Source organism: Oncorhynchus mykiss, chromosome 31, assembly GCF_013265735.2.
Source record: "Oncorhynchus mykiss isolate Arlee chromosome 31, USDA_OmykA_1.1, whole genome shotgun sequence".
In the NCBI taxonomy this organism is placed as follows: Eukaryota; Metazoa; Chordata; class Actinopteri; order Salmoniformes; family Salmonidae; genus Oncorhynchus; species Oncorhynchus mykiss.
Genome location: NC_050571.1, coordinates 35,852,823 through 35,864,522, shown reverse-complemented (window position 1 = coordinate 35,864,522; position 11,700 = coordinate 35,852,823). Strand labels below are relative to the sequence as shown.

Sequence of the window (11,700 nt, the reverse complement as noted above, 5' to 3'; positions counted from 1 at the left end):
CGTCCTGTGGACGGTGAACCTTCACCGCAGTCGGAGGTCCTGAGCACGCTAGAGCAGGTTTTCATCAAGGATCTGTCTACTTTGCTCCATTCATCTTTGCCTAGATCCTGACTAGTCTCCCAGTCCCTGCCACTGAATACCATCCCCACAGCATGATCCTGCCAACACCATAGGGATGGTACCGGGTTTCCTCCAGACGTCACGCTTGGCATTCGGGTCAGAGAATTTAATCTTGGTTTCATCAGACCAGAAGATCTTGTTGCTCATGGTCAGAGTCCTTTAGGTGCCTTTTGGCAAACTCCAAGCGGGCTGTCTTGTGCCTTTTACTGAGCAGTGGCTTCTGTCTGGCCACTCTATCATAGAGGCCTGATTGGTGGAGTGCTGTCCTTCTGGAAGTTTGTCCCATCTCCACAGAAACACTAGGTTGATTGTCAGCTGTGGGACCTTAATATAGACATGCATGTGCCTTTCCAAATCATGTCCAATCAATTGAATTTACCACAGGTAGACTCAAATCAAGTTGTAGAAACATCAAGGATGATCAATGGAAACAGGATACACCTGAGCTCAATCTCTAAAAACCTGTTTTCACTTTGTCATTATCGGGTATTTTGTGTAGATGGATGGGGAAAAAATGTAATTAAATACATTTTAGAATAAGGCTGCAACTAACAAAATGTGGAAAAAGTCCATGGGTCTGAATACTTTCGGAATGCACTGTATCTAGCTTACTCGTGTGTGTGTGGGGGGGGGGGGGGGGGGGGGGGGGGGCTCATAGAAAGTTGTAGAAACATGGGTATCACCTATTGGAATTCCGGCAGAGAGCTGGGACCAAAGTAACAAAGCCTACCATCAGCAAGGGCATTGAAGATGAAACGTGGCTGGGTCTTTCAGCATGACAATGATCCCAAACACACCGCCCGGGCAACGAAGCAGTGGCTTTGTAAGAAGCATTTCAAGGTCCTGGAGTGGCCTAGCCAGTCTCCAGATCTCAACCCCATAGAAAATCTTTGGAGGGAGTTGAAATATGTGTTGCCCAGCAACAGCCCCAAAACATCACTGCTCTAGAGGAGATCTGCATGGAGGAATGGGCCAAAATATCAGCAACAGTGTGTGAAAACCTTGTGAAGACTTACAGAAAATGTTTGACCTCTGTCATTGCCAACAAAGGGTGTATAACAAAGTATTGAGATACACTTTTGTTATTGACCAAATACTTATTATCCACCATAATTTGCAAATAATTCATTAAAAATCATAATGTGATTTTCTGTATTTTTTTTCTCCTCATTTTGTCTGTCATAGTTGAAGTGACACTGACACTCCTCTTAACCAAGTCCCTCACATGTACATGCCTCTCCGATGGCTTCACAGGTGCCATCCAACTTCTGACACCAATATAGCAATTTGGGGGGAGAGGTGTGAGGTTCCGAGGTGAGCCGCAAACTACATCCTGAGGACTGGAGACAGACCCGTTTCCACTGCTCCAAGAGAGGCCGCTCTCTTAGGGAAGTGGTAATCGGTCTTGTCAATGCCTATCAACAATGTATCACCTCTGAAACGACTATAGTGCTCAAGAAATGACATGATTTTAAGCTATACAGAAATTATTTGAAACTATATGCATCATGTGATACCATTTCTTGCTGGACAACAAAAAGTTATGCAGTGACAACACAACAGTAACAGTACCTTTGTTTACCTTTTGTTTAAAGTGCAGAAACTAGATAGCACTTTATGACTACTGATCTAAAAATGGCTTTATAAAATGGATTTCATTGAAAGTTGTTGATACTTATAATTCCAATTAGTGCTCCCAAGTGGCGCAACGGTCTAAGGCACAGCATCTCAGTGTAAGAGTCGTCACTATAGTCTCTGGTTCAAATCCAGGCTATATCACAACTGGCTGTGATTGGGAGTCCCATAGGGTGGCACACAATTGACCCAGAGTCGTACAGATTTGACTGGGGTAGGCTGTCGTAAGATTTTGTTCTTAAACTGACTTGCCTAATTAAAGGTTACATTTAAAAAATAAAAAAAAATCTGTCACATCACATTATTCCAACAAGGAGTGTGTATCATTAGTTGAGCTTACTTGAATTCACACTCCTTGTGATACACACAAGAAGTGTGTATCATTAGTTGAGCTTACTTGAATTCTGATGTTACAAATGTTACTGTAAATTCATGCAAATGGTCTCTCTGTTGCTTGTTTTCACTGTCAATCATTAAAATGAGGTGGGGACCATTCCATTTCTATGGTGGGGAAAGCGACACGGCTGTCTGGTGGTGACGCCTCTTGGTGTCGGTGAAGCAAAGCAAAGGTTAGGGGAAAAAAGGAGAGAGAAAAAAAACTTGTTCCAAAATGGCGACGAAGATCTGCCTGTCCATTGGAAAACAATAGAAATAGCAAAGAGAGGCAGTTTGATTGTTGGTTGTCGCAATTACTTTTTTTGTTTTGCAGTCGACCTAACTGATTCGGGGTCGGGTTGTGTGTGTTCTATATGGACTACTTGTGAGAATTATTTTGAAAGTAGTCTGGGTATCATGCTTTTGTTATAGTTAGCAAGCTATCAAGCTAGCTACATCCGTATCTTATTGCAGTGTCTGCTAGCTATCAAGTCACATTACTGCGATCTCCGCCGAGGATCAGCTGTTAGCCAGGGAGAACATAGGCAACATTACTTTAGCTAGCTAGTTGCAACGTAACTACTTTTGTTATTAGCGAGTTAACGTTCTTGGTGTTTTATATGTTGACGGTAATCGGTAACTTGACGTTTTATCCTGCCTGGTTAGCAGAAGTTATATTCTAGATACATTTACTAGTACTTACTAGTATAAAAGAACTGAGCGTCACTTGCTTTAGCTAACTTTCACCATGAGACAGGAGTGTTTGTTGTAGACAAAGTTAGCTTTAGCCAGCAAGCTAACCAGCTCCATGAAGTTGGGTAAGTAACGTTAGTCAGCGAGTTCAATACATTTATAGGTTACTAATGTAAAGTAGTGCAATGTTATGTTTGTTCTCCCGAATACAGTCCCGTTTAGCTAGTTAGAAGCGAACATACAAGTTAAAGGTTTTTCTTACTCGAACTTTGGATATGTTTGACCAGAGGAATGTTATGGAGACCCATTGATTGAATACTATAGCCTTTTAGTAAGCAACTACCTACTGTAACGTTAGTTAGCTACATCTAACTAGGCACGTTATTCGTTCAACTCATATAATGCGTATTTCCCATCAAATAAATTGAGCTCGCCTATTTCATATACATTACTTTGTTTGTAGTTTCAACTTTTTTCCATTAAGGGAAAGGCGTGAATTATTTTTTTTCGAATTTGGCTAGCTAGCCAATGCTGGGGCCTTTTGCTAGCCAGTTATTGCAATACTTTATTTCACGATGCGACAGATAAGGTGCACTATATACTTTGCTAGTTAGCTAGGCCGTTTAGTAATATCTCAATCGTATTTTACGCCTGTTTTCTTCTGGCTAGTGAGACTAAATGCCAACATTAGCAAGCCAAAGGTACTCTATGGAAGCACTAACGTTAGTTGATTCTCAAAGGTAGTGGGTATAAACGCCCACAACTAAAAAGGAACAGATTAAGCATTTTATCCGGACTGTCGAAACACGACTCCAGAGTTTAAAAACACTCTTTATTGATGATGGCGGATTTTGTAGTGCCGCGACACAGTGCGGTGATGGAGCGACTCCGCCGTCGAATCGAGCTCTTCAGGAGGCATCACACCAGCTGCGAGAACCGCTACGACAGCACAGCTATGGAGCGGCTGGAGATGGAACGGCAGCAGACCTTTGCACTGCACCAACGGTGCCTGCAAACCAAGGCCAAACGGTCGAGTAAGCACCGCCAGCCACAGCCAACCTCAGACCAGTCGGCGCAGAGAGGGTCAGGGACCGGGGGCAGCAACGCAGACCTAGCGGAGGGTGGAACGCCAGAGCAGAGCAGAAACAGCACTTTGATTGCGGTAAGTGACTATTTCTGTAATACAGGGGGTGGATGCAAATGCACGACAAAGCTGATAACAGCTCATTGGCAGTCATTGGATTATCGCATTCCTGCAGTATTTTTTTGTGTGTGGTGATAGCAAATAAATGTGTCTATAAGGAAAGCGCATTGCAATCATGTGCTTTGTGCTCTGCACATAGTGCTGTGATTAGCACGGAAGAGTTGTAGCCAGTAACGGGCGTGCTGGCTGGTTGCTGTCACCTGATCTCAGTGGGCAAGTTCTTTTTGCATGGCCCGGTGCCCCAGTTGGCTGGATATGTATATTAAGGACCATTTAGAGTGGTCTAAAATGTTGCTCCGGACAGCAGGGGCACCGGGCAATGCAGAATTAACTCGTCCAATGTTGTCATGCTGTGTTTACTAGTCTTTCGCTTGCTCCATCCATTCAGTTAATTCCACAAATGTTTTTATGTGGCCAAACATACATTTCATGCAAGTGGATATGGAAAGAATTTAGGTTTTACGAGGCATATATAGTCTGTTTGTTTTGGGATCAGACACAGTCTAGGAGGTCCTCTACAAGCTGGTGTTGAATAAAATTACATATGAACGTACTCTACATGTTGTCTCTGTGGTTGGTCCTCTTGTGGGTAGGAATTTGAGACAATATATCCACGGCATAGTATAATTAAACCAACTTCGTCAAAGCGCTGGTAGTGCGTTCTGATTTCTCTCACCTGAAGCATGTGCAAAGACCATGTAAACACGTGCATGAGCTCGTCAAGTATGCATGCATTACTTGCATGTACATCCTGTGCGCATGATTCGGTTGATAAATATCCGAATGCTCTACCAGTGCTTTGACGAAGTTGGTTTAATTATACTTTCCTCTGGATATGTTGTCGTAAATTCCTACCCACAAAATAACAAACCACACAGACAACCGGTAGAGTAAGTTCAAATGTAATTCTGTTCAATATTCTGTCTTGTAGAAGACACATTTCCAGAATCAAACACTGACAATCTCAGATGTAGATTTAGAAATTCAAATTCACTCTGGTCCCCAGGCAAGCTCTGTCAGTGAAGTTGTGAGGTGTCTTCTAGTATAAGTGGTCCATGTATTGTTGGCACTCATGTTTAATCACATCCATTTTTGTCATGGATAGGGATGTGGCAGTCATGAAATTGCCAGCTGATGATTGTCATGCAGATAACTGCCTGGTCTCACTAATTGACCTTTTTAATGAACATAAACATGTTTAGCATCTCTGGCTTCCACGCATAGCTTACAAGACACTGATGTGCACCTTTTTGGAACATCTACAATTTAAAGTCTCAATCCATTTAATATAGCCTACACCATCACAGTAAATCCATTTAGGCAGGTCTAAAGAAACATTATGATATTGGGGTGGCAATGGTAGCCTAGTGGTTAGAGCGTTGGACTTGTAACTGAAAGGTTGCTAGATCAAATCCCTGAGCTGACAAGGTAAAAATCTGTCGTTTTGCCCCTGAACAAGGCAGTTAACCCACTGTTCATAGGCCGTCATTAAAAATAAGAATTTATTCTTAACTGACTTGCCTAGTTAAATAAAGGTAAATAAATAAAATATGAAGATGCACATTTCAGTTGAATCCCTTTCCCTTATCTGGATATGCCATATGGCTGTGGTCTACACTAGTTTATTAACATTTAGCAGGCAAGATTTACTTATAATTCACGTGACACAATTTCATATTTTATAGTAAGAACAATACAATTTAACATAGTTGAATAAAATAGAAAGTATATTTTTCCCAAAATATTTCAGAGGGAGTGCGCACATGTGGATATTCTGTGTTGAGCAGTTAACAAAGAAATGGGTCCTCCTATATAATTAATTTAGTTGTTTATGCAACTTTAGTTGTGATATAAAGTTTACACGGAACCCAAACCGGCTGCGCGCGTGCACCATTGTGCATAAATGTATTTTGTCCCCCCCACACCAAAAGCAATCACGACACGCAGGTTAAAATATCAAAACAAACTCTGAATCAATTATATTAATTTGTGGACAGATCAAAAAGCATTAAACATTTATGGCAATTTAGCTAGCTAGCTTGTACTTGCTAGCTAATTTTGCGACTGAGCGGTATAGTCAGCCTGTAACGCTCTGTTTTGATTCCAAATACAGTCTAAGGCTACGAGATGTGACTAATGATTATTTGAAAAAAGTTGCGTGAAAGTCAATCGCTCTGCTCTGTTTCTTGCGCAGGCTGCACACACTTCAAATCAAATTGTATTGGTCACATACACATGGTAAGCAGATGATAATGCGAGTGTAGCGAATGCTTGTGCTTCTATTTCCAACTAAGCAGTAATATCTAAAGAGTAATCTAACAAATTCACAACAACTACCTTATACACACAAATGTAAAGGGATGAAAAGAATATGCACATATAAATATATGGATTAGCGATGGCGTGCGGCAAACTGTTTTCACACATGATTGTGCAATGTCTGGGCTCATAGCGAATTGTGGACTCTTTTCCCACGGTTCTTTTTTATGCCAGCCAGATAGGCTACTCTGGTTGTAAAGCAAAACAATGTGCAATATTAGGAAAGTTTAGAAATAAATATGGAAAGCTGATCGATCCTCCTCTTTTCAATAAAGGCCATCAACTATTTTTGTATGCGATTGGAAATGTTGTGCGTAGTAACCCCAATTTAATTCCATGCATCAACCAGCTATGAGGACTAGAGGTGGACCGATTATGATTTTTCAACACCGATACCGATTATTGGAGGACAAAAAAGCAGACACTGAGTAATCGGCCGATTTCTTTATTTTATTTATTTATTATTATTATTTAATTTTTTTACGTGTGTGTGTGTGTGTATATATATATATATATAACACACATTTTTGTAATAATGACAATTGCAACAATACTGAATGAATACTTTTATTTGAACTTAATATAATACATATTATGGGGTTTTGTATGGGTGTTCTTAAGGTTATTCCACAGGTTGGTGGTATTTTTTTATTTTGCCGTTGCTGACCCCATGCTTACATCTTTATCACAAATAAGACACCTTGCTTTCCCTGGTGCCAATTCCATGTAATAGTCCCACACTGGTGCTCTGCTTTTCTCTGCCATCTGTAAAACACACACACAGCTCTGAAGTGACAATGATACTGAAGAGTCTGCTTAGGAGACAAATACTCTCAACTGTTAGAATAAAAATAGAATTTAAGTGATGAATGTTGAAAACAAAAACTGTACTTTCTATATGCAGGAAATCCTATTTTAATAATGGACATGGTGAGACTTGACTACCAAAGTGCGAGTCATAATTCCCATGACACCTTCTAGCAAAATCTGAAAAGCGGTTCCTTAATTCGTTTCTTGCATAGGATATTTTTAGATTCACTTAAAATAAGGTCTGTGTTTCGTGTAGGCTTACACCACCTTGCCAATTTTATAACTGTGTAGATATCCATAGGACAAGGTAACTCTGATCAATATTGGCTAAATATAAGCAAATCATTTTTTGTAGAGTGGATTTATGAAAATATTTTGACAAACATTACCTTATCCTAGTGAGATTTACACGGGTATCAAAACGCTGAAGTGGTTTAAGCCTGCACGAAACACAGACCTTATTTTAAGTAGATCAAGATATTCTCTATGAAAGACATGAACGGTAAAATAACAAAGGAACCCCTTTCAAGTTCAGCCGCAAGTTATTACAGGAATTATAACACGTCAACTATTTCTCTCTAAACCATATACCTTTGACTATTACGAGCCTGCTGCTGCCTACCACCCCTTAGTCAGACTGCTCTATCAAATATCAAATCATAGACTTAACTATAATAAACACACAGAAATACAAGCCTTAGGTCAAATCCGGAATCTATCACCTAGAAAACATTTATTCCGTTCCGTATTTTATCTAACGGGTGGCATCCATGAGTCTAAATATTCCTGTTACATTGCACAACCTTCAATGTTATGTCATAATTACGTAAAATTCTGGCAAATTAGTTTCGCAAAGAGCCAGGCGGCCCAAACTGTTGCATATACCCTGACTCTGCGTGCAATGAACGCAAGAGAAGTGGCACAATTTCACCTGGTTAATATTGCCTGCTAACCTGGATTTCTTTTAGCTAAATATGCAGGTTTAAAAATATATACTTGTGTATTGATTTTAAGAAAGGCATTGATGTTTATGGTTAGGTACACATTGGAGCAATGACAGTCGTTGATTGTTTTTTATAAGATAAGTTTAATGCTAGCTAGCAACTTACCTTGTAACAGGCAGGCTCCTCGTGAGGCAGGTGGTTAGTGTTGGACTAGTTAACTGTAAGGTTGCAAGATTGGATCCCCTGAGCTGACGAGGTAAAAATCTGTCGTTCTGCCTTGTTCCTAGGCCCTCATTGAAAATAAGAATGTGTTCTTAACTGACTTGCCTAGTTAAATAAAGGTGTAAAAAAAAAAAACAGCACCCAAAAATACAGATTTCCGATTATTATGAAAACTTGAAACCGGCCCTAATTAATCGGCCATTCCGATTAATCGGTCGACCTCTAATGAGGACCTGTCTCTCTCTGTGCAACAGGTAATCCTATTCTGCTCCAAGTTTTAATGTCAGGGCTCTCATGAAGTGTTTGATTTGATTTTCAATTGCTTTTGCGTTGACATCAGTGTGATTTAGAGGGACAGTGCTGAGTACCCACCATTAGCGACGGGCCTCGAGCAAGTTTAGTAGGCTACTAATGACTATCAGAGAGCACTTTTTGATAAGTTGCTGTAACCGTTGAGTCACATCGAATTTAACTGCGGTCTTGATTCGTGACTGTGGTGTGGCAGTATATACGGTCATCGTAACGATCCTCGTCATGAATTTCTAAATGATCAGAAGGCTGATGGCACAGCCAAAGTGGGATACACACTTCTCACGAGACGGTCACATATTAAATGATTCGGTTCCTCTTTCTTGTGACTCGAAAGTAGCACTCAAGTATTCAATGAGTTCTTACACTTCCAGAACATTCTTGTCTTTTTCTATTACACAATTAACAAAAATATGAACTCAACCATTTCAAAGATTTTACTGAGTTACAGTTCAAATAAGAAAGTCAGTCAATTGTAATGAATGAATTAGGCCCTAATCTATGGATTTCAAATGACTGGGAATACAAAATATGCATCTGTTGGTCACAGATACCTTAATAAAAATGGGTGTGGATCATAAAACCAGTCAGTATCTGTAGTGACCACCATTTGCCTCATGCAGTGTGACAACTCCTTCGATTAGATTTGATCAGGCTGTTGATTGTGTTCTGTGGAATGTTGTCCCAATTCTCTTCAATGGCTGTGCAAAGTTGCTGGATATTGGTGGGAACTGGAACCCGCTGTTGAACACGCCAATCCAGAGCATCCCAAACATGCCCGAATTGTATTTGTCACATGCGCCGAATTCAACAGGAGTAGACCTCACAGTGAAATTTTTACTTACAAGCCTTTAAACAACAATGCAGTTTTTAGAAAAACACCTAAAAATAAAGTTACAAAAGATTAAAGAGCATCAGTAAAATAACAATAGCTAGACCATATACAGGGAAAATGGGTGACATGTCTGAGTATGTAGGCCATGAAAGAACTGGGACATTTTCAGCTTCCAGAAATTGTGTACAGATCCGTGCGACATTATCACGTTGAAACACGAAAAAATACCAAAACAAGGTGAGAAATAAAAGTAACAAATAATTAAAGAGCAGCAGTAAAATAACAATAGCGAAGCTATATAAACAGGGGGTGCCGGTACAGAGTCATTGTGCGGGGGTACCGGTTGGTCGAGGTAATATGTACATATAGGTAGTGTTATTAAAGTGACTATTTGTAGATGATTAACAGAGTAGCAGCAGTGTAAAAGGGGTGGGGGGGACAATGCAAATAGTCTGGGATAGACATTTGCTTAGATGTTCAGGAGTCTGATGGCTTGTTTAGAAGCCTCTTGGATCGAGACTTGGAGCTTGGGCAAAGCTTGCCATGCGGAAGCAGAGAGAACAGTCTATGACTAGTGTGGCTCAATTAACTTCTAATCAACTGTCAGGGGGAAACCTGCTTCCTCCATTGTTTTCAGTGATGATTAAAGGCTTCCTTCCGCATGCTTCCCAGCCAAAACATTTCTAAAGAGTTTGTGGATATATTATGAGAACATTTTGAGGTTTAGGTCATTTTTTACAATTACAACAATACTGAATGAACACTTATTTTAACTTAATATAATACATCAATAAATCAATTTAGCCTCAAATAAATAATGAAACATGTTCAATTTGGTTTAAATGTTGCAAAAACAAAGTGTTGGAGAAGAAAGTAAAAGTGCAATATGTACCATGTAAAATATGTGCCATGTAAGAAAGCTAACGTTTCAGTTCCTTGCTCAGAACATGAGAACATATGAAAGCTGGTGGTTCCTTTTAACATGAGTCTTCAATATTCCCAGGTAAGAAGTTTTAGGTTGAAGTTATTATAGGAATTATAGGAACATTTCTCTCTCTATGATTTGTATTTCATAGTCCTTTGACTATTGGATATTCTTATAGGCACTTTATTGCCAGTGTAACAGTATAGCTTCCGCCCCTCTCCTCGCCCCTACCTGGGCTCGAACCAGGAACACATCGACAACAGCCACCCCCGAAGCAGCGTTAAGATTGAATCCCCGAGCTGACAAGGTAAAACTCTGTCATTCTGCCCCTGAACAAGGCAGTTAACTCACCGTTCCATGGCCGTCATTGAAAATAAGAATGTGTTCTTAACTGACTTGCCTAGTTAAATAAAGGTGAATTTTTTTTTTGCCAAATCGGTGTCCAAAAATACAGATTTCCGATTGTTATGAAAATTTGAAACCGGCCCTAATTAATCGTCCATTCTGATTAATCGGTCGACCTCTATTGAAAACCCACAAATTGTCGCTGAGTTACAGTAGTTCTGCATGGAAGAGTGGGCCAAAATTCCTCTACAGTGACGTACGAGACTGATCAACAACTAAAGGGAGCGTTTGGTTGGGGTCATTGCAGCTAAAAGTGGCATCGTTTTTCACACGGGGGTAGTGGGTGTTGCATAACTTTGTTTATGAAAAAATGAAATAAGTATTGTTCACTCATGTTCCCTTTATCTACTACTAGGTTTTGGTTTAAGATCTGATAACAATCAGTATAAAACAATATGCTAAAGTAGAGAATTAGGAAGGAGCAAAATATTTTCACAGCACTGTACATGTAAGTGGGTGTAATGACCCCACCTGAATCATTTTGCCTCTGTGACCTCTTCAGTCTCTGAGAAACAAGTACTGTTTTTAAGCCACAACCCAGGCCTCAGTTACGGCCCAGTAGGAATTGGCCGCTACCCACAATTTGGGCCACAGCTGCAATAGGACAATGACAAGCCTCTGAATGATGACTCAGGAGTATTAAATCCAACTCTGCCCACTGCTCTGAGCCTCTGGCTCATCATTGCTCTCAGTGCCTATTCCTGATGCCACATAATGAGCGCTTCCGCTGGGGTGTGTATCAAGCCACTGGGCGGAACTTGACTCTTTTGCTGATGCACATCATAACCTAGGCATCATGTCAGTTACTAAAACATGTCTAAATTCCCAGTGCTAACTAGCCCGCTCGTGGCACAATGCTAGCAAGCCAACTCGCCTGTCAGTAACCTATTAACAGGGCTCCGCT

The 11,700-nt window shown here is 40.4% G+C and overlaps 1 protein-coding gene across 5 annotated transcripts in view; it reads left to right on the top strand.

Annotated features, from left to right (window-relative positions):
- Positions 1 to 2,305: 2,305 nt before the first annotated feature.
- Positions 2,306 to 11,700, top strand: part of maml1 (mastermind-like transcriptional coactivator 1) — a 36,272-nt gene continuing 26,877 nt past the window's right edge. For 4 of the 5 annotated variants that reach the window (XR_002470683.2, XM_021584077.2, XM_021584075.2 and 1 more), the window contains exon 1: positions 3,631 to 3,985. Coding sequence is in view for 4 of the 5 variants with exons in the window: in XM_021584077.2 (XP_021439752.2) it covers positions 3,662 to 3,985 (324 nt within the window). In the remaining variant the exon portion in view is untranslated. Of the gene's footprint in view, positions 2,949 to 3,630; positions 3,986 to 11,700 lie in introns of those variants that run through there. The other variant, XM_021584078.2, reaches the window with a different exon arrangement.